A 23,628-nucleotide genomic window follows, 5' to 3' on the forward strand; every position below is an offset into this window, starting at 1 on the left:
TTCATATGTTTTATCCACCAATCCCCTAATCTTGTGAAAAGCTGTAATAGTTTGGCCAGCTGCTATATAAAAGCAAAATCTGCTTTTTAAAAAAAATCCAAACATGCTAGATAGAGTTGCTTATTTGTCCAGCAGAATGTACATGTTCATGATCTGCTATGGTGTAATTAGATTTTTATGTGACTTTGATGTAGTCGTGATTTGCAGCTGTTTGAAAAGCAGTAATGGCCTGGCAACTTTATAAAATAATGTTTATTTATTTTATTTATTTATTTTATTTTGTCCGATACACAATGAGGGTTTTAGTGGGTATATATCTATATACACATAGTAAAATACATGATGAGGGTTATAGAGGAGATACTCATAGTAAAATATATCTATGAAAGAATAGAAAAGAAGATACAGGAATAGAACATATCAATGAAAGAATAGAAGAAGAGATATAGGAATAGAAGAAAGGTATAGGAGATATAGGAAAGGGGACGGAAAGCACTCTAGTGCACTTGTACTCGCCCCTTACTGACCTCTTAGGAATCTGGAGAGGTCAACCGTGGATAATCCAAGGGTAAAGTGTTGGGGGTTTGGGGATGACACTATGGAGTCAGGTAATGAGTTCCACGCTTCGACAACTCGGTTACTGAAGCCATATTTTTTACAGTCAAGTTTGGAGCGGTTAATATTAAGTTTAAATCTGTTGTGTGCTCTTGTGTTGTTGTGGTTGAAGCTGAAGTAGTCGCCAACAGGCAGGACAGGACGTTGCAGCATATGATCTTGTGGGCAATACTTAGATCTTGTTTAAGGCGTCTTAGTTCTAAACTTTCTAGGCCCAATGTTCCAATAATCATGAAAATTCTAAATTTGCATTCTGGAAAAAAGACTGGGGATTTAAAATTGTACTTATCCTTTGAGGCTTTTGGATTCTGCTGATATATACTTTTGAGAAATAAATGGGCAAAATTGTTGGAAAATAAAGAATTGGTATGAGGCACTTTAAAAAAAAGCATTCATAGTAACTTTCACCTTGATGACAGAGTCATCATATGAACTGTTGCTTGACAGGATGTAGGATACATTTGTTTGTAGTGATCTCAATTGCTAGATCAGTGAACAGGTAGCCAGACCACCGAGCCTTTGCTAATCTGAATTGAAATTGCAATTTTCACTCCGATTTGCTTTTTATTCTTACACAGATAGATATTCCATGAAGTCCAAGCCAGTCCACATTAGACCAGCCTCTCCTAAGTAGGATTTAGACTTTTTAAAAACCTTTCTCATGAACAACTGATCAACATTTCCATGTCTTTCAGTCTCACCTGGATTTCAGTGAAAGTTATAGTCCCAGTTAGGGAAATTGTCTCATTCCTAAGAAGATTGCTCACTATTTTCAAATATCTTTTCCCCTTTCATCCAGTAGGCCTTCTCGTGTCATATATTGTGTAGACCAGTGTTTCCCAACCTTGGCCACTTGAAGGTATCTGGACTTCAACTCCCAGAATTCCCCAGCCAGCATTCGCTGGCTGGGGAATTCTGGGAGTTGAAGTCCAAATATCTTCAAGTGGCCAAGGTTGGGAAACACTGGTGTAGACTGAGCAATAAGCATTTGTATTTGTATTTATTAGATTTGTATGCCGCCCCTCTCCGAAGACTCGGGACGGCTAACAACAATAAAAAAGACAATGTGAACAAATCTAATATTAAAAATAATGTAAAAAACCCAATTTAAAGAACCAATCATACATACAAGCATACCATGTAAAGTATCACAGGATAGTGGCTAAGCCAATCAATTTTTCTCTTGTCTCTTCTCTTCTTTTCTCTTCTCTTCTTTTCTCTTCAGGGTACGTGGCAGCACAGGCTGCTGTGTCTCGAGGACCGCTCTTCTATTCAGGAGCACTTTCAGACGGCCAGTTCTACTCCCCTCCAGAATCTGTTGCAGGTGACTGATATTTATCCCTCTCAAACCCTTGCTAACCAACTTTTTATAAATGGTGGGTTTAAGAGTTGGCCTGACGGGGAAGATAGAAGTTATAAATTCACACATAACATTAACATTTGACTTTGTTTACTGTTTATTGACATTCACACCTTGGGTATGTTTTAGCAATTATTTTCTAAGGAAACTCGTATGCTTCCAGTAGGTAAAGTCTGCTGTGAACCCCAAAATCTTATATATACAGTGTATATCTAATGGTTTTTTCTCCTAATTTAGTGTTCAGATTATACCTAACGTCAACAGAATGGGATGGAGGAAATTGATGCAATTTTAATGGGAACATTTGATTCATAGTTCTGCAGAATTAGCATTAAATTATGTAATTCGCCTGGTGCACCAGTTGCGGCCCTACTTGGACCGGGACTCATTGCTTACAGTCACTCATGCCCTCATCCCCTCGAGGCTCGACTACTGTAACGCTCGCTACATGGGGCTACCTTTGAAGAGTGTTCGGAAACTTCAGATCGTGCAGAATGCAGCTGCGAGAGCAATCATGGGCTTTCCCAAATATGCCCATGTTACACCAACACTCCGCAGTCTGCATTGGTTGCCGATCAGTTTCCGGTCACAATTCAAAGTGTTGGTTATGACCTATAAAGCCCTGCATGGCACCGGACTAGATTATCTCTCGGACCGCCTTCTGCTGCACGAATCCCAGCGACCAGTTAGGTCCCACAGAGTGGGTCTTCTCCGGGTCCCGTCAACGAAACAATGCCGCTTGGTGGGACTCAGGGGAAGAGCCTTCTCTGTGGCGGCCCCAGCCCTCTGGAACCAACTCCCCCCAGAGATTAGAATTGCCCCCACTCTTCTTGCCTTTCGTAAGCTACTTAAAACCCATCTCTGCCGCCAGGCATGGGAGAATTGAGATACTCTTTCCCCCTAGGCCTTTACAATTTTATGCATGGTATGTCTGTATGTATGTTTGGTTTTTATATTAATGGGTTTTTAATCGTTTTTATTATTGGATTATTATTGTACACTGTCTTATTATTGCTGTTAGCCGCCCCGAGTCTCTGGAGAGGGGCAGCATACAAATCCAATCAATCAATCAATCAATAAATGAATAAATAATGTTTGATTTTGTTTACTCTTTATTGACATTCACACCTTGGGTATGTTTTAGCAATTATTTTCTAACGCACTAGTATGCTTCCAGTAGATAAAGTCTGCTGTGAACCCCAGAATCTTATATACACAGAAAGTGTATATCCAGTGGTTTTTTCCTAATTTAGTGTTCAGATTATACCTAACTTCAACAGAGTGAGATGGAGGAAATTGATGCAATTTGAATGGGAACATTTGATTCATAGTTCTGCAGAATTAGCATTAAATTATGTAATCTGCAAGCCTTCTTCCTTTACTTGAATTACATTCATATAGCACACATGTCTAATTGCTATTGCTATTTTAGACTTGCCTTCTTCAAGTTGTAAAACAAACCATTAATTCATACAGAAAATAATTAGTTTTTCTTAGGGTTAGCAGTTTTTATGCCTTGACATGTTCTAAAAGCAAACTCCGGACTGAATAATCTAAACTGGAATTTAAATATTTAGAATACATAACAGGAAATATCTAGAATTTCTTATTTCGTTTTAGTTTTCTCCCAGAATAGTTGGCTTTGTCAAGAAATTCTAGAGTTAGAAATGCTTCTTCCTACTTTACACGTAATACTTCTATTTTTTTTTCATATTTTTATTAATTTTTCTTAAAATAAACGAACACACATACAAACATTAAACATAGAGTGGGGGTACATTTCCCCCGCTTATCTTGAAAGTATAAATTCAAATACAGAAAAAGAATACATAGTTGAATATATATTGAATATTGAAAAAGTCTAGTATATTTGGGTTAAGATTTTCCAAATTTTTACTAATATATGTATATAAACCAAAATTCTTACTATGTTACTTATACATAAACTAATTGTAGCATAATCATCAAACGGTATGTTTAAACTAATGTTAACATTGTTATTACCCAGGTAAAAACAAACACAAGAAATTAACTAAAAGTAAATTTATATATCTTATTTTTTCTTATCTATCCATTTATAAACGTTGTTCCATGTTTCATAGAACTTAGAATCTTCTTGATCATTTAAACGTCTTGTCATCATATCCATTTCAGCGCAATCTAATATTTTTGCTATGACACGTGATACTTCTAAAAGTCATAACCAAGCTTGTAAATATTTACTTATTTTTCTCTCTAATGCAGGGTCGGATGACTCAGATGATGAAGTTATTGGGAAAAGTGCAGTGACTGCTGAGGTATGCCTCGATATAGCAAAACCCTTTGGGGCTGTACAATAGTGGGCAGCAACCCATAATGGAAAAGAATCAGGTGTCATTTATTAATGCCACCTCACCCATCTACCTATTCTACTTTGAAGGTGTATTAAATTTCTTTGCTAATCTTTCAGTTCACATACAGCTAGAAATGTGATGGGTTCTAAAATATCCACGGAAATATTTCCCAGGCAGGTGGTCAAATGTACTCTGTGGTTTTTATTCTGAGATATCTCAGCATTTATCACAGTGTTTATCTAAACACCATGCCTAAAACTTCCAGATCAGCTGCAGTGATCAGATGTTATATACCTGCCTGTTTTATTTTTATTTATTTATTTATTTTGTCCAATACATAATACACATTGAAGAGAATAGATATGTAGTAATATAAATTAAGAAAAGAATAGAAGAAAATATATAAAAGTATAGGTGAACATATTTGAAAGGAAGAAATGATAAATGAGACAAGGAGAGACAATTGGACAGGGGACAGAAGGCACACTGGTGCACTTATGCACGCCCTTTACTGACCTCTAAGGAACCTGGAGAGGTCAATTGTGGATAGTCTAAGGGAAAAATGTTGGGGGTTAGGGGATGATATTATAGAGTCCGGTAAGGAGTTCCACGCTTCGACAACTCGGTTGCTGAAGTCATATTTTTTACAGTCAAGTTTGGAGCGGTTAATATTAAGTTTGAATCTGTTGCGTGCTCTTGTGTTGTTGCGGTTGAAACTGAAGTAGTCATTGACAGGTAGAACGTTGCAGCATATGATCGTGTTTTAGGCATTGTAGTTCTAAGCTTTCAAGACCTAGGATTGATAGTCTGCTTTCGTAGGGTATTCTGTTTTGAGTGGAGGAGTGAAGGGCTCTTCTGGTGAAGTATCTTTGGACATTTTCAAGGATGTTGATGTCCGAGATGTGGCATGGGTTCCAGACAGATGAACTGTATTCGAGGATGGGTCTGGCAAAGGTTTTGTAGGCTCTGGTGAGTAGCGTGAGATTGCCAGAGCAGAAGCTGCGTAGGATCAGGTTAACAACTCTAGAAGCCTTTTTGGCGATATTGTTGCAGTGGGCTTTGGCACTTAGATCATTTGATATTAGTATTCCAAGGTCTTTTACTGAGTGGGAGTTGGCTGTGAGAGTTTGTTTATTCAGTTTATATATGAGGTTCGGATTCTTTTTGCCGATGTGGAGGGTAGAACATTTGCTGGTTGATAATTGAAGTTGCCAGGTGTTAGACCAATCTGAGACAAAGCTGAGGTCTTTTTGGAGAGTAGATGTGTTGTCTGTGGTGTTGAAAAGTTTTACATTGTATCAAATGTATCATGTATCAAATATGCAACCATTTCCGATGGGTCTTTGAAAATAGTATATTAATATTATATATTATTCATATTAACTTCATACTAATTCTATAATTAGGGTAGTATCTTACTCCTTGGAGAACCCCGTGATTTTCACAAAAATCTGAAATCTCTTCAGTTGTTTTGACCAAGCATCAAACAAAGCTGAATCTTTGCTGCAGAAATTTCAATAGTCACTGTACATCCCAGATCTTGTGGGTCCCAATTTTTTGCCTAGCCTGGGCCACATTGAATGAAGAGGGATTGTCTTGGGCCGCAAGTAGAATATATAATATACTTAATGTATATAAATCACAGAATCACGTCAAAAGTTTATGATCTTGCGGAACCACCTTACTAATTGTGCTGGGTCACATAACAGACCATGGCTTGGACATGCCTATCCTAGACTTATAAGAAAAATCCACTTGTTTTTGTTTCTTGCTATCCAGCAGGGGGCAGGATTATTCTGTCTAATATTTTCTACCAATTTCTCAAAGAAGCTCCAAATGGTCATCGTTTTTGGTACTATGCCGGTCCTGTTGTGACATGGGCAAACAATTGGTATTTGCTTCTCTGAATGAGTAATAGGTTTTTTGTTTTTAGTATTAGGAAAAATAAAACAGCAGAGATGGCTGGTGCCGATTTAGTCTGGGATAGCTAGCTTTTAAAAAATGTGTACGGCATAAAGCCTGGATTTGCCCATTCAGTCTTACTCTTAAAGCAATAAGACTTTTTTCAAAAGGTAGGCTATGCAACTAGAGCAATAATATTTAAACTGATCGTATAATTAAAATTTCTGTTTTGTTTTTAAGGAAACTCACACTTGTATAAGACTTCGCAATAACTAAGATATTAAAAATGACAGGACACTTGCTTGGGCATGTTTATATTTAGCCACTTCAGACAGTACTATTAAATATTTATGGAAAGATTACTGACTATTCAACTCACATAAAATAAAGAAGAAAGACATTTTCCCCTAATATAACCTGGGGGAAGGGACAGAAATTATCCTTCAATTCAATTTGACTACCCCAAGGTTCCATTTTAGTATTCTTCAATAGCTTCATAAATGATTTAGATGAGGAATTGAAGGGGACTCATCAGATTTGCAGATAACACTAAACTGGCAGGAATAGTCAACACCCCAAAGACAAGCTTAAGATCCAAAAAGGTCTTGACAGACTTGAACACTGGGTTTTGTCTAACAAAATAAAATTCAGTGGAGATTTATAGTTTTAGTTTAGTTTTACTTATAATAAAACTATAAGTTTTATAGTTAAGTAAGAAAAACCAACTATATAGGTACAGATTAAGTAAACATGGCTTAATGTCAGTAACTATGAGAGGGATGTTGGAGTCCTAGTGGATAATCACTTAAATATGAGCCAGCAGTGTGTGGCAGGCAGCCAAAGAAGCCAATGCAATCCTAGGTTGTGTTGAATCAAGATCACATGAAGTTCTAATACCAGTTTACAAAGCCTTAGTAAGACTCTACTTAGATTAATGCATCCAATCCTGGTCACCACAATACAAAAAAGATGTTGAGACTCTGGAAAGAATGCATAGAATTGCCAAAAACCAAAACATAATTAGGGTGCTGGAGGCTAAAACATACGAAGAACACTTATAGGAATTGGGTGTCTAATGAACAGAAGGAGGTGTTCCTACAAAGAAGAGGGATCAAACTATTTTCCAAAGCTCCAAAGACAAGAGAAGCATCCTAGAACTAAGGAGAAATTGGCTAATATTGAGAGCATTCAACCAATGCAATAGCTTCCCTTCAGCAGTTGTGGGTGTGCTCCATCACAGAACGTTTTCAAAAAGAGACTGCACAGTCATTTGTCTGAAAAGATATAGGGCAGTGATGGCGAAGCTTCTTTGGTTTGCGTGCCAAAGGGGGTGTCTGTGTGTGCTACTAACCCATTCCCTCCACCCACGCATGCACACCCCTCGCTGCCCTTCGCATATGCACTATCCCCCATCCCATGCATGCGCACAGGCCTCACTGAAACCTAGGACTGAAAAAACAGCCAAACAGGCAAACCAGAAATTCAGAAAAACACACTTCCGGTTCGCCCGTTGTACTGTTTTTCACACTCCAGAGGCTCTACGAAGCTTCCTGAAGCCCCGGAGTGCAAAAAACACATAGTGGGCAAACCGGAAGTCCGTTTTCTGAACTTCTGGCTTGCCCATTATGTGGTTTTTTTGAACTCTGGGGCTTCAGGGGAGGGGAAAACGGCCTTCCCCAAGGCCGGAAATCAGCTGGCTAGGACGTGCATGCGCCCTGGAGCTGACATAAGGCAACGCCTTGCATGCCCTCCAATACGGCTTTCTGTAAGCCACCACAAAGAGAAGGTCGGCCTATAAATGCAATAAATAAAGAAATGGCTCCACGTGCCCCCTATGGTATGCCTGCCATAAGTTCGCCATCTTGGATATAGGATCTCCTGTTCAAACGGGGTTGGATTAGAAGACCTCCAAGATCCCTTCCAAGTCTAGTTATTCTATGTTCTCCGTTCTTCTTTTCAAGAGAGCTGATTTTATTCTGATTCCATTGATAACAGTTTCTTCTTTCCTTCACCCTGAAATGGCGCCTGTCATAGAATGTGATCACTTTGTCCGCCAGGAACAGTATAGTGATATACAGGATGCAGATGGTAAATGAAGGTCTGGTTGGTGCTGCATGTAGCCAAGAGAATCCTTCTATCAGACTAGATTAAATTAAGTCTTGATCTAATGAACTTGAGATACCAGCATCTGCTGGGTATAAAATAAATTATGTGTTGCTAAGCTGTGTTTCATATTTTGGCCTAGGAGAGAGAATATGTCCGGCAAGGCAAAGTAGCAATGGAAGTGATGGATCAGATCTTAAGCCAAGAAGAAAACTGGATTTTTGAGAAATGCACAGTAAGTTTACATTTCTGAGTGACTGCTGGCAGAAATCCTTAGAACTAGTGTTCGGCGAATCCAACAACCCTTTGCCCTGAAGTTCGGGTGAGTTAGCCAAACCCGAGTAGCAGCACGCCGCTGCGGCGTCCTTTTCTGTAAAAATAAACAAGGAGGTGGGGAATTCCCCACCTCCTTTTGCTCCCTTTTATTTTTACAGAAAAGGATGCCGCAGCGGTGCTGCAAGCAAAAGTAGGTGGGGAATCCCATGATGGGATTCCAGGGGCGGGGCTTTGACGTCACGGAGACTCCTTCCTCCCCGTTTCAGCCGACCAGGAAGTAGTCTCCGTGACGTTAAAGCCCCGCCCCTGGAATCCCATCGTGGGATTTCTCACTTCCTTTTGCTTGCAGCACCGCAAGCAAAAGGAGGTGGGAAATCCCACAATGGGATTCCCCACTCTCTTCCCGGGCGGTGGCGTTTCGCGGTGTAAAACCCATGATAAACCCTAATGCAGTGTTTCCCAACCTTGGCAACTTGAAGATATCTGGATTTCAACTCCCAGAATTCCCCAGCCAGCGTTTGCTGGCTGGGGAATTCTGGGAGTTGAAGTCCAAATGTCTTCAAGTTGCCAAGGTTGCGAAACACTGCCCTAATGAACTATCCAAACAAATCCACATACAAACAGGGGCCTGTGAGCCTGCATTGTTTAGTCAATGGGACCTGGAGGAGGCCAACTCCTTGTGATCTAATTGGTCTGTAGGAAATATATGCCAGGAAATGGTCTCATAAATAGACTGGTCCTAAGCCACATATGGCGTTACAACTAATAACTAACATCTTGAATTGTGACCGGAGATCAATTGGCAGCCAGTGATCTTTCAATGTAACAATTTGGAGCACTTTTTCAGGGAAGAATGGGTAAAGATTCCCAAGGTAAGATGTGCCATGGTGATGGGCGTCTATTGCAACATGCTGTCATTAATGTAAAGGCAATTCACACTTAATGCAACCACATTTTGTAAAAAATTTTCCCCACCTGAAATATTTCAGTTTGTTTTTCAATTGACTTGTACCGTTTACCTGTTATATTAGAACAGTGCTTCTCAAATAGTGGCATTTTTGCCGCAGGGAATAGGGGTTTTCGCACCGAACAATAGCACACAGCACAGAGTAGGAGATACGAAGTGCATATAACAAACCTTTAAGAGACCCCATGGAAAAATATTTAACAGGAATGAAAAGAAAGGAGGAGAGAGACAGAGATAATGAGACAAACGTAAGTCTAACGAAAGCTAAGGCGAGGTAATATGATGAAGCATATGTAGCACTTGCCTTCACTGTGACCAGGCATGGGCAAGAGGCGGAACAGCATAGAACGCCATTCCACCAGTGGAAATGGAGCTGCGCGCGCTGCTCCATCATCGCCAGCTGTGCATGCGAGATTTGGCTTCTGCGCATGTGAAGCAGCTGAAAATTGCTGGCCCGGCGCCGCTCTCCCCAGACGAATCAGCTGCTGCTCAGAGGGCAAGGGGAGCAAACAGAGCACCCCTCCACAAGCAAGATCTTCCCTCCTCACCCACATCTGCACAGGTAAGATGTGAATGGAACAGAATGAGGGAGGCAGCGGGTGGAAGCGGTCTTACTTGTGCAGGGAGGATGGAAGATGTTGCTCGGCGGAGGGGTGTTCCCCTCGCCCACCACTGCTGCAGCCGATTCGCCTGGGTTCGGGCCCAGCGGCGCGCACTCTCCACCAAGCCCGGACAAATTGTCTGCAGCAGTGGAGGGCGAGGGGAACAGACAGACCACCCTTCCATTGAGCAACATCCTCCATCTTCCCTGCGCAAGTAAGACCACCTTCGCCCACCCCCCTCCCTTGTTCCGTTCCGAACCACCACGTCTTACCTGTGCAGAAGTGGGCGAGGAGGAGGGAGAACCTTGCTCTGTCTGCTCCCTGACCCACAAGAGCGATCTAGCAGGCCTGCGAATGGCTGCTCTTTACTGACTGTGATTACGGTGGGAGATGAAGAAAAACTGGCATCTTTAATGTGTCTGAAAATATTGGCAGCGGACAGCATGAAGCCAAATACATTAAGGTGTCACTTAAACACATTACACCTCAATCTGATAAGCCCCTTGATTTTTTTTTCAGCGAAAACATGTTGAATATTGCACATAATTATCCCAGTGGAGAATTGGTGTGTGTGTGCAAAATGTTTACTTCTTACTGGTGGGGGGTGCGTAACAGAAAGTGATTGAGAAGCATTGTATTAGAACTAGGAGGAAAGAGATTAAGGAAGGGGAGGAAGCAATATGGAGAGGGGCGGCATACAAATCCAATAAATAAATAAAATAAAATAAATAGGCCTAAAATTAAGGAGCACAGAAATAATAATTAGGTAGCCTTTTTTTTCAGCGACAGATACCTAGAATAAAGAGTTTTATGTACAGTAAGTAAATATCACAATAATAAGAATTTTTTGAAGATCCACTGTTAATTTAAAATTTGAGAATACAGTGGTCCCCCGAGTTTCGCGATCCCGATCTTCGCTAAACGCTATGTCGCGATTTTTCCACCCGGAAGTAAAAACACCATCTGCGCATGCGCGCCTCTTTTTTCTATGGCCACGCATGCGTAGATGGTGGAGTTTGCGTTCCCCCGGCAGATCAGCTGCTGGGCGGCTTCCCTGGGTCTTCCCCCTCTTGCTGGCGGGAGGGCGAGCGGCGGGCATCAGCGAGGAGCCGGGGTTTCCCCTTTGCGTGGGCGGCCGGTAAGACCCCAGCGCCGCTTCCCAGCTGAGTCCCGAAGCCAAACGCGGAAGTTCGCCTTTGCCTTCTGGCTTCAGGACTCAGCTGGGAAGCGGCACGAGCGAATGGCGTGGGCGGGCGAAGGGCGGGCGAGCGGCGGGCGCGCGGGCAGGCAGGCGGCGGACAAGCGGCGGGCGCGGCAGCAGTGAGGAGTTTGCGTGGGCGGCAGGGAAACCCCAATCTTCGGCTCCTCGCTGCTGCGGCGGAAGTAAAAACAGCATCTGCGCATGCGCAGATGGTGTTTTTACTTCCGCACCGCTACTTCGCGAAGAATCGATTGTCGCGAGGGGTCCTGGAACGGAACCCTCGCGATAATCGGGGGACCACTGTATACCATTAGTCTGTTAATTATGGGGTGGAAGGACGAAAAACACTCTGGGAAAGGGGCCATCCCAGTTAATTAAAAATGGGGGATGAGGGAGCGAGTGCTACAATCCTGGGAATTTTCATGAGACAATAAAAGGACAAATGCTGAACTCATGTGACTTTAATGCTTCTTGTGCAGGACTTTGGGGATACAATTCATTTTCTCGAAATGCCCTTCTATGGCAAGATTTTCATCCTGAAGGTAAGGTGCCTTTCAGCTTCCTTCCAAACTTTCTAGCCATCTTTTCTTTTCTTTCCTAAACTTTTTGTTGAGAATGGAGACAGTAAAGACGAGCAGATACAATCTATGTTTTGAAAGAGATACTATTTTTTAAATGAAAAATAGTTTCTCACAAACACATACAAAACAGACAAACCAATAGGGGTACAATTTCCCCATATTTACATCAAGCTTGCATCAGTAATTATCCACAATTATATTATCCATAGACATACATACAGACATTATTTATTTATTTATTTGCACTTTATAATTTACTTATTCTACATTTCTTTATTTTTAAATTTTCTATAATAAATTCCCTTTAACATTCTGAATAATCGTTTGCATAACAACAATCTCAATCTTTCAATACATTCCTTTAATTATTCTTCTCCTCCTCCTCCAACCATTCATATAGTTTATTCCATACTTATTTCCTTTGTTAATTTATCCATCTCGGCACATTCCAATATCATCTTTTGGTATGCTCTCATTTTTTCCAGAATTGCACATAAAGAAAGAGATGCTTTTTTGAGTGACTGGAGGGGAATATACAGTAGGGTGATTGCTTGCCACTCTGTTACACACATTTCTTATTGTCTACCCTGTATTTCATTCTTTCCAGCACTTCTCCCAATGATGTTGTTTGTTTGAGAGATTTTAAATTGGGGTTGTTCTGCCGGGCTCTCTGGTAGAAGCCTCCCGAAAATTCACGGGTACAAATTTCAGGCACACACAGGTTTGAAAATTCAAAACAATGTCCTTTATCACAAAATTCAAAAGAAACAAAGCACCCTTTTTGTATTGCAAAGAGCACTCTTCCCCAAAACAACCTTGTCCGCTGTACAGTCCTTAAGTACTTAGCTAGTAGCTGTGAAGAAACGTCACAGCCCTCCTTCTTCCCATGAAGTGAAACACACACACACTTTACTCTGCTTTGGTGTCAAAGGCATGAGAAATCCACAAACAAAGTTCAGACCCAGCGAGACACGATCCTGTAGAACTGCGATCAGATAATCTTCCACAACGGCCAAACTAGCACGCTGCTATTTATATCAGCAGCTCTAATTGCTGGAGCCCCACCCAAACACAGGTGGCCTCTCTTATCTCCTGTAATATGTCCTCAATTGGTCTGCTCTACCCATACCTCTGCGCCTGCGTGGGTCTAACACTTCCTCCTCCGAAACAACCGAAGATAATGAAGATTGGCTTCCTGGTGTGTGCCAAGGCCCCCTCTTCCAAGTCACCCCCACCTCCTTCTTCGTCTGAGGAAACTGCACTCCCTGACTCTGCCGGCAACAAAACAGGCCTAGGACATGTTGACGTTTCCCCTGTCTCCACCTCCACATTCCCTGGGGCAGGAGCTGGGCCAGAGCCAACCACAACAGGGGTATGGATACATTTCAGCTCCCATCAGGACTGGCTGACATGACTATCGGTTAGGAATGAAAGGGAGTTGGAACCCAACAACTTCTGAGCATCACAGGAGTCTCAAATGAATATTCCTTTTAATTATTGCTTTAGTGAATGTTGAGGATATGCCATTAAATGAGGTGTTGGGGTATTTATTTATTTTATTTATTTATTATTTAGATTTGTATGCCGCCCCTCTCCGAAGACTCGGGGCGGCTCACAACATCATCCTTTAATTTCCACTGACCGTTTAATGTTACCCTTTGTTACAAGTGTTTCTAGAGGCAGAGGCTCTGAAATGTAACCTGTGTCCCTCATTTGCAGGCTATTCTACAATGTCCAGCTGAGTTAGTATACCAAGAGCTGATTCTCCAACCAGAGAAAATGGTCCTATGGAATAAAACTTTACTAGCATGTCACGTACGTCTTTCCAAACAGGCTTGTAACCAAAAGTTATCACTAGCATTATTTGTAGTATTGATTATTCTAATCTCTCTAATCCCCGAAACTGAAATTCTGAAATATGCGTGGCTCTTCTTGCTATGAATTGCTATCTTCAGAAAATGATAGAGAGGTAGAGGAATTATTTCTACGCTGGTGGGTTTTTTATTTGTTTGTTTGTTTCTTTATTTGTTTATTTATTGGATTTGTATGCTGCCCCTCTCCGGAGACTCAGGGCGGCTAACAGCAACAATAAAACAGTGTACAATAGTAATTCAATACTAAAAACAATTAAAAACCCATTAATATAAAAACCAAACATACATACATACATACATACCATGCATAGAATTGTAAAGGCCTAGGGGGAAAGAGGATCTCAATTCCCCCATGCCTGGCGGCAGAGGTGGGTTTTAAGTAGCTTACGAAAGGCAAGGAGGGTGGGGGCAATTCTAATCTCTGGGGGGAGTTGGTTCCAGAGGGCCGGGGCCGCCACAGAGAAGGCTCTTCCCCTGGGTCCCGCCAAGCGACATTGTTTAGTTGACGGGACCCAGAGAAGACCCACTCTGTGGGACCTAACTGGTCACTGGGATTCGTGCAGCAGAAGGCGGTCCCTGAGATAATCTGGTCCGGTGCCATGAAGGGCTTTATAGGTCATAACCAACAATGTTCTGTTGGGCTTATCTTTTCAATAGTTATGAATCAAAAGCACATTTACTCATCCTTTTGTTTGCTAAAGACACTTGTGCTGTTTGATGCCACTTCCATAAGCATTACATATCAAGATTGAAAAGCTCAAAAACACCACCCCCACTGAATTAATCTATAATTTATAATTTTTAAATTAAAAATATACAATATTTATAAATAATATTTATAAAATAAGAGGATTTTTGAAATGCTACGGAGTTAACCAGGATTTTCTACTTAGATTTCATTTTCTATCCATTGGTTTCTGCCAACAGCAAGTATTTTTCTGCTTTTATTTAATGGCAAAGCCTATGACTTTTCATTTGTCTTGTGCTCTATAAATATATTGGTTCAGAATTTATTCTGTTACCAAATTAAATATATGAATGTTTACAATACCAATCAGTGATATTGTTTTTGTTCTGTGTAAATATGGAAGTTAATTTTGTGAACATACCTAAAATTAATCATCATTATTCTGATTTCTTCGCAAGTCAGTGTTCCTTTGCAAAGAAATCATGCCAAAGAAATACACTAAACTAGCTTATGTTGGCAGAAGTGGGAAAACCTTCTGTTTTCTTACCAGATCTTGGAACGGATTGATGATAACACAACTGTATCCTATGATGTAGCAGCTGGTGCTGCAGCTGGTGTTGTCTCTCCTAGGTAAGTTCTAATTCAGACTATTTTTTTCACTATCTATTTTGTTTTCATGAACTGATGTTTCACATGTGCTCTCTTTACAAATCAAGAGATTTTGTGAATGTGCGTCGGATTGAGAGAAGAAGAGACCGGTACATTTCATCAGGGATGGCAACAACTCACAGCTTGCGCCCTTCTTCATCCAAATATGTCAGGTATGAAAATCATATTATTGTCAGGTAGGAAAGGGTGGGGGTGGGGATATTAATTATAAAGCTTTTAGTTACTGTCTGCATCGGCAATGAAAAAAATACAGTAAAGAACTTCCTATATACCAACATTTTCTGAGTACCATATTTTCCGAAGAGGGTGGAAATGTTGGTGCATCTTATACACCAACTGCACACATTTTTGGTCTCCTGAAGTCCTGCCCAAGCGTCCCATTTTTGTGAAGCCTACAGAGTGCTCCTGGCAGCTGGGGGAAGACAAAAATACCCCCGTTTTTGCAAAACGGGGGGCAAAAAACTGGCAATTTTTTGCAAAGACGGGGCCGTGCGGGCCTCCCAAATCCTCTATGTGCATTGTTGTTGTTTTTTGCAAAAAATGTGCTGCACTGAGGGTTTGGAAAGCCTGCAAAATGCTCCCAGGGAATGGGGGAAGGCAAAAATGTATTCGTTTTTGCAAAAAACAGGCCCATTTTTGCAAAAAACAGGGCGCGCAGAGGATTTGGGAGACTTGCAGAGTGCTCCTTGGGGGCCAGGAAGGAGATAAACTTTTTTTCTTATTTTCCTCTTTGAAATCTTATATACCGGTGCGGCTTATAGCCCCAAAAATAGGGTAATTAGTTTGCTTTTGATCTTCAGTAACAGGGAAAAGAATTCATTGTTCATTTGATAATAATTGTAAATAATTTACGAACATTCTTGGATATAAGCAGAATTGCATAATAACAGCTCACATATACTTGGGGATTCTCCAGTATTCATAAGTCAAGTTTCCTTATTTTTTTTTAATTTATTATTAAATTTATTTGCTGCCCACCTCATTTCAAAGGAATTTGAGCAGATTTTTTTTTGGGGGGGGGGGGTGTATTATTTTTTTATTTCTTTCCTCCCCACCTTACAGAAATACAAATTCACATACCTTCAAGGTTGACTCAGCCTTCTATCCTTCTGAGGTGGGTAAAATGAGGACCCGGATTGTGGATGCAATATGCTGGGTCTGTTAAAAAGTGCTATTGCTAACATGTTGTAAGCCGCCCTGAGTCTAAGGAGAAGGGCAGCATTAAAAAAATTGAATAAGTAAGTAAGTAAGTAAGTAAATCTATATTCCAATAGCCACACTGACTGGGGGTGATTATAGACCGGCACAATACAGGTCCACTTTCAACAGTTCATTTAGTGACCATTCAAAGATACACTGAAAAGTGTGACTTACGACCAGTTATGACCTTTGCAACCTTCCCATGGTCATGTGAACAAAATTTGGACAATTGGCAACTGATTCATATTTGTGAATCTTGCTATGATGGGGGTCTTCGGCAGATTTAGAGATAAAGGCAAAATATTCAGTTTTCTACTTCCTGGAAGAATAGAAATTTGGAGTTTTTGTATCAGCAGAAATTCTTGAGTTTTATGTCAGCACTCTAGAGCAATGTTCCCTCTAATTTTCAGTGTGGGTGGAAAAGTATAGTGTCTGAGCGGCCATCCCTTTGGGACTGGGCAGCACAGAAGTCAATATATATATTGTTTGTTAGCTATGGATAAATTAACTGCCTTGAACTGGCTCTGGGTTGGGCGTAGAGGCAAAAAGGAGCTGTGACATTCCTTCAATATACCAGAGTGATCCAACAGAAAAAACATATAGCCCCTCCCTGGTACAAAGCTGAAGGGACCAGATCTGGTGGGCTAGAGGTTAATTCTCTACATTACAAGGCAGAAGCCCTGGGATCAAATGGGTATGGCTAGCTGATGAGGCTAGAACAAGACTGAAATAGCGCTATCCTAGTCTTCCTTAATTTTAAATATTCAGCAAAAATATGTGAGATATAGATATATATATATATATATATATATATATATATATATATATATATATATATATATAAATTATCTTTTTCTCCCATTTTTGCTTTCATTTCTTTATCTCTCTCTCCCTTCCTCTCCTTTTCTCTCTCTCTTGTTTTCTTTCTCTCTCACTCTCTTTCTCTCTCTTTCTTTCTCTCTTGCTATCTCTGCCTTTCTCTTTCTCTCTTTTTCTCCCTCTTTCTCTCTTCCTCTCTCTTTCTCTCTTGCTCTGTCTCTTGTTCTCTGTCTCTCTTGCTTTCTCTCTCTCTCTGTTCCTCTCCTTTTCTCTCTTTCTTGCTTTCTTTCTCTCACACTTTCTCTCTCTATCTTTATCTCTCGTACACCACCCTGGCAACAGAGAGAGAAAGAGAGAGAGAGAGAGAACGGAGAGAGAGCGGAGGGTGGCTTGCCAGTCCGCGGCCCCCTGGATGAGCGGCCACGCATGGCCAAAGCGCCGGACTCCGCCATTGCCTCCATACCCGTCCGGCTCTGCAGCTAAGAGGCAGCAACCACGTCCATCTCTTCGCCCTCCCAGGCATCCACGGTGCCCAGCGCCCGGCCCCGCGCCGCCTCCACGTAGCACGCCTGACCTCTACCTGCAGGAACGGGTGGTGTGGCGCCACAAAGGGCCGCGCTTGAAGGCTGCCACGGCACCATTGTCGTCGCGGCGCAAAGCCACGCAGTCCCGGATTGCTCGCTTCTCTGGCCAGCAAAGCCGGCTGCCCGGGAAAGCGGGCTTTGCTGGCCGGCGCAGGAAAGTGGCACGTTTAAAAAGCGTGCCGCTTTCCCGGGCAGCCGGCTTTGCTGGCCGGTGAAGCGAGCAATCCGAGAATTAACAGTGCTCTGGAGTTCCTTGTGCTAAAATAAATGGAACAATCATAGCACTCGCCCTTCACAGGGGTAGGTTCCTCTTGTCCTCTACTGATGGTGCGCTGCATGTGCATCACGACGTTTCATGTACATGTACACACATCCCCTCACACGATTTTGCTTTTTCGCATGCATAGAGGGACAATTTTCTTTCTGTGCATGCTCAGATAGCAACCTCCCCCCCCCAAAAAAAATCACAATTTTTTTTTTAAAAAAGATGGCACCACACATGGACCAGCAAAGATAGCACCTGAGCTGTCATGTGATAATTGCACAATCAGCAGGCCACTACCGGAGCGATGCAGTGGATGGTCTTTCGTGTGCTTGTAATGAAGGCTACATATGAATAAGATACACTTTGTGGTTTTAATGCAGAAGCCACCCCCGTGGGATGGAACATTTCAGAGCTTCCTACATAAAAGCATTTTCTAGGCAATTAGTTTGTTTTTGGCCTCTATATAATGTCTTGTGATGAGTAAATTCCAGTTGTGAGCAGTTTCCAACAAGGCCTCTGTTGTTGCTGCTGCTTTCTGCCTCGGGTGACCAGTCAGGGTATCTTTGTTCACCACCTTTAATTTTTCTGAGTAATAGCATTAAAACATCATTGGCCTTTAACTCAGAATTTGCATTGCAATTGGAAAGATATATGAGAGGGACTGTGTTCATTTCACATGTCAGTATGTATTATCGAGTGTTGTGCATCTTTATCTTGTTCAAGGAAATTGAGTTTCTGGTATTCAAAATGCTTTGTTAAAAAAAAACACAGTTTTTTGCATTTGTTATCAAGCTAGCATTAAAACATCGTTGGCCTTAAACTCAAGATTTGCATTGCAATTGGAAAGATATATGAGAGGGACTATGTTAATTTCACATGTCAGTATGCATTATCGAGTGTTGTGAATCTTTATCTTGTTCAAGGAAATTGAGTTTCTGGTATTCAAAATGCTTTGTTTTAAAAAACCAGTTTTTTGCATTTGTTATCAAAGATATCAAATACAGATAAAAACTAGCATCTTTTCACCTATTTCTTTTTCTCGGTTTTAAATTTGTGGGATATTATTCATAGTGAGGGCATCTTTTATGGTGAGAAGTCTAAGGTTGAGATTCATTTGGTTGATAGGATACTGGCATTTATGGACGTATCTGTAATAATGATTTATTTATAAATGCACCGGTATGGCATAATCGGTGCAAATCGGTGCTGTTTCTGTGGTTGGTGGCTTGCTCATAAATAAATTTCCCATGAAATGCAGCTTACATATTTTTTTAAAAGTCAGTAACTTGCAAATAATAGTATGGCCTGGACCTAGTATCACTGAGAGCTACATTCCCATCTGAAATAATATCGGTGTCTTTGAAATGATTGGTCCTCTCTTTGGCACTCAGTTGATGGAATGTTCATAAGGAAACTCCAAGCCAGTAGCTTATTTGTACTACTTTTAAGTAGCTGGATTGCAGTTGAACTAAAACAATAAATGATTCTAAAAAAGCATCATAAGGTATAATGATAGTGATAATGCTTAATTTGTTTACATAATGTAAATGTACATTGCCTTGAACTTTTCTGTTCATTGGTTGGTCTGCCCTTAAACTAAACTTTATCTTAGTTGTTTCTGTTCCATCAGTATATCTCCAACATTATTTATTCTTTTGGCTTTTTTCAGAGCAGAGAATGGACCTGGAGGTTTTGTTGCCCTGAAATGTCCAACCAATCCAAATATTTCTACCTTGTTCTGGATACTCAATACAGACCTTAAGGTAAAGTATATTTCATCTTTATATGTCTTGATTTAATACAGGCTTATAATTACAAATTGTTCCATTGTGCTTTTCTCTAGTCTAATATTTCTCAACACAACTGGCTGGCTATTACTGCATTGTCTTTGGCTCCTTGGTGCTTGTGGGATATACCAAACAGAACATTACATGGATTGCATAACAACTTAGATTCTGTTGCAATATAGTGTTCCCTCGATTTTCGCGGGGGATGCGTTCCGAGACCCCCCCGCGAAAGTCGAATTTCCGCGAAGTAGAGATGCGGAAATAAATACACTATTTTTGGCTATGAACAGTATCACAAGCCTTCCCTTAACACTTTAAACCCCTAAATTGCAATTTCCCATTCCATTAGCAACCATTTAGATTATTACTCACCATGTTTATTTATTAAAGTTTATTTTTAAAAAAATATTAAAGGCAGATGAAAGTTTGGCAATGACATATGACCTCATCAGGCGGGAAAAACCATGGTATAGGGGAAAAAACCATGAAGTATTTTTTAATTAATATTTTTGAAAAAAACGTGGTATAGACTTTTCACGAAGTTTGAACCCGCAAAAATGGAGGGAACACTGTACATACTTTACTTCCTGCTGTTCCTAGGAGGCTCAGTATTGTATAAATATCACAGATTATTTCATACATACTCAGGCGTTTTGCAAAATGAGGTCCCACTCATCTTTTTATTCTAACTGGCAATATGAATCTAGGAGCCTTGGTGATGCAGTGATTAGAATTCAGTATTGCAGGCTAATTCCGCTCACTGCCAGGAGTTCGATCCTTGCTGGCTCAAGGTTGACTCAGCCTTCCATCCTTCTGAGGTTGGTAAAATGAGGACCCACGTTGTTGGGGGCTGTTGCTGACTGTAAACAGCTTAGTGGGGGCCATATAGCACTATGAAATGGTATATAAATCTAACTGCTACTGCAAATGCTATTCTGATCTACAATATAGATATATTATGATATCCATAAAGTACTGTGATTACAAAGTTTACAGTATATAAATTATGAAGTTACCAATATGGGTTGAATTCAGTTGAGTGCAGTGGAAGTTTTTAGTTCCAGGTTAATTTTGTTTAGTTCCATTTGCTTTGTTGCTGCAATTCCCTCGTTAGAGATTCATGGGGAGAAATTGGTGGTGTTCTTTCTTATTAGAACACCCAGTAGAACCATTTTTAATTATTTCCTGGCTTCAAAAAACTGTTGTTGCCAGAAGAAATTGAGGGAAGAAATAAAAATGGTGAGAATGTGCTAATTAACCTGTGCCTCTCTAATAAATAAGCCACCATTTGTTTAAGTGAACTTAATAATAGCTCAATTTTGCAATTTCCCCCATTACATTATTCTAATCTTATGGTTAAAAATGGAACTATGTTGTGATGGGAAATTATGCTTTGTAAAATGTTGCAGATTTCATTTCTAAATATACTTGACCAAAAAAAAGTTGTCAGAAATACTGAGGTTCTGCTTGAAATTAATGTAGATGAAACTGAACTAGATAGGCTAGTTATACAAAGTAAGTTCTTGGATTCTTCGTTCGTTTTAAAAAGAGAGAGTAGCCATAGATTGTGGTTAACCTCATTTACTCAGTAATGCCTCAGGTAAAACTGAAGTTGGATGGCAGAACTGGGAAAGATCTTGCTCTATCTTAAGAGGCCACAATTATGTACCAAGTATTTGATAATTTGACTAGCTTAGAAAGGACCAATGAGCATTAAAATATATGAGCATTAAATTGATGTGTTTTGATTTGCTTGTTTTGTCCTATAGGGTCGGCTTCCCCGATATCTAATTAACCAAAGCTTGAGTGCCACCATGACAGAATTTATGTTCCATCTGCGTAAACGAATTATGGATACCACATCAAGATCTAATTCTTAAAACTTGGTTTAACATTGCCTTTTGAATGTTCTGTGAACTTAACAAGGCCCAAAGAAGTGGATACCTCTTCCTAACAGTTGGAAAAAATTATTCAGCTGTCATTCAGGATAAAAATGAAAAATGAGCCTGTGGCCAGTGATGTCAATGTATAGACATACATACATGCATACAATATATAGACATACATACATACAAAGATAATCATGTGGGAAGAGGAGATAAGACGGTTGATGGTTCAGAACAGAACATATTGAAGAGAAAAATTAAGACAAAAGTCTTTCAGATCTTTTGCTGATGATCAAAGTTGACACTGCAGCTGTGCCAAATTAATTCATGAACGTAATCGCAAAATCCTGTCGCTTAATAGCTAATACTTCTGCCTGTCCCTCTTTTCTCCCTTGACATGGTCATGCTATTTCTGACTAGTATAAACTCACAAACACATGGAAATGTGAAGAGCACCGTCAAGTAACCCTGCATATGAAGTAATACGGTTGGAGTGCTGCAGAATAAGCCAGATAATTTTCTAATCCCTGTTTTATCAACTCTGGACCTTCTTCCACTTTTCTAAACAAGTCAGAGGACTAAATTGCCCAAAGGTGTGACTGTAATTTGACTGTGTGTCCTTGGAAGAGGGGATGGTTTCAGGAAATGAAATTTCCACTATCTCCATTGAATACATGGACCGGAATTCTGCTTCAAATTGGTATGTGCCTTTCTGGGCTGCTATTCTAGTTCTAGTTCTATCATTATCATTGTTGTTGTTGTTTTTAAAAAAATCTCCTTTCTGAGAATATGAAGAAGGTCCCATCTCTGACTGCAGAACTGAACCTTCTACAGTGGTTGACATTTCATAGTTTGATTATGATATTCCCTCCTGTTGTGGGTAGGCTGGAGGACTTGCTAATTAAGGTCAAGATTTATATTCTGTATATTTCTAAATGGCTCCTTAATCCAGAAACAGTGAATTCCAGCCCTTTCCTTCAAGGATTCATGTTAACGCAAGAGAAGTTTACTTGAAAACACCTTGTCATCTGCTGCTTTTTCTTGCCCTAACAACACCATGAGGCAAGTGCTGGATTTGCCATAATAATGAATGGATCTTCTTAAGGCAAAGATAAGAACTATCAACGGAGCATGAGGATTATACTTCCCTAAAGTAGATACTTGTGGTCAATTTTCTCCCCCCAAAATTTATTTTCATGGAAGATGATTCCTTAATAAATGCAGGTTCTGAAAAGGTTGTAGGATATGAACCGGACTAGCAGTTCCATCTGTTACATTATATAAATATATATATATATATCTTGCCTATCATTATTGAAGTGAAACCTTACTGCCTATCATCTCCAGGAATAAGGAAAGTCATAAACAAGAAGCTGCTTTAAAATACTTTTTTAATTTTTTTTTTAATAGCCTGCCCCACTATGAAGTATGTGAATATATTCCCATTTCTAAAGATTAGCAATTAACCTTATTTAAATGCCTTCAATCACTTTCAAAAATTCTGGATATCATTGGGAAGTGGCTTGTACTTTTTGTAAATCTAACCCAGATTTCTTTGCCTTTCACCTCATAAAAAGTCACTTGAATTTTAAAAAAATATGCCTTTTGCTTCAAATATTTGAGAATTAATTAAATAAAGTAATAATAAAAACTTCACTGTCTCAATGTGCACTTCTTTTGAGCCTGATGTATCTTTTTGTGTTCAGCTTTGCTAATCTAATCTAAATCTAAACTTTGTTTTCATTGTTCTAAAGAAGTTTTTGCTTTTTTGTATGTGTTATGCAATTAGTGGGAGTTTATATATAAAATGACACAAAGCCTGCTTTCTCATAAGTACACATGTGTTCTGTTATAATTTATTCTTCATATCTCTGATTTTCTTTATTCTATTGCATTTAAATAATTTGTGAGAAAGA

At 40.1% G+C, this 23,628-nt stretch overlaps 1 protein-coding gene across 1 annotated transcript in view; it reads left to right on the forward strand.

Moving 5' to 3' along the window:
* Positions 1 to 23,363, forward strand: part of STARD3 (StAR related lipid transfer domain containing 3) — a 45,670-nt gene extending 22,307 nt beyond the window's left edge. The window contains exons 7-15 of the mRNA XM_070728981.1: positions 1,841 to 1,939; positions 4,220 to 4,272; positions 8,456 to 8,548; positions 11,839 to 11,901; positions 13,660 to 13,755; positions 15,053 to 15,132; positions 15,219 to 15,323; positions 19,709 to 19,802; positions 21,596 to 23,363. Coding sequence (XP_070585082.1) covers positions 1,841 to 1,939; positions 4,220 to 4,272; positions 8,456 to 8,548; positions 11,839 to 11,901; positions 13,660 to 13,755; positions 15,053 to 15,132; positions 15,219 to 15,323; positions 19,709 to 19,802; positions 21,596 to 21,706 — 794 coding nt within the window. The 3' untranslated portion in view covers positions 21,707 to 23,363. The remainder of the gene's footprint in view (positions 1 to 1,840; positions 1,940 to 4,219; positions 4,273 to 8,455; positions 8,549 to 11,838; positions 11,902 to 13,659; positions 13,756 to 15,052; positions 15,133 to 15,218; positions 15,324 to 19,708; positions 19,803 to 21,595) is intronic.
* Positions 23,364 to 23,628: the final 265 nt, after the last annotated feature.

Source organism: Erythrolamprus reginae, chromosome Z (assembly GCF_031021105.1).
Source record: "Erythrolamprus reginae isolate rEryReg1 chromosome Z, rEryReg1.hap1, whole genome shotgun sequence".
In the NCBI taxonomy this organism is placed as follows: domain Eukaryota; kingdom Metazoa; phylum Chordata; class Lepidosauria; order Squamata; family Dipsadidae; genus Erythrolamprus; species Erythrolamprus reginae.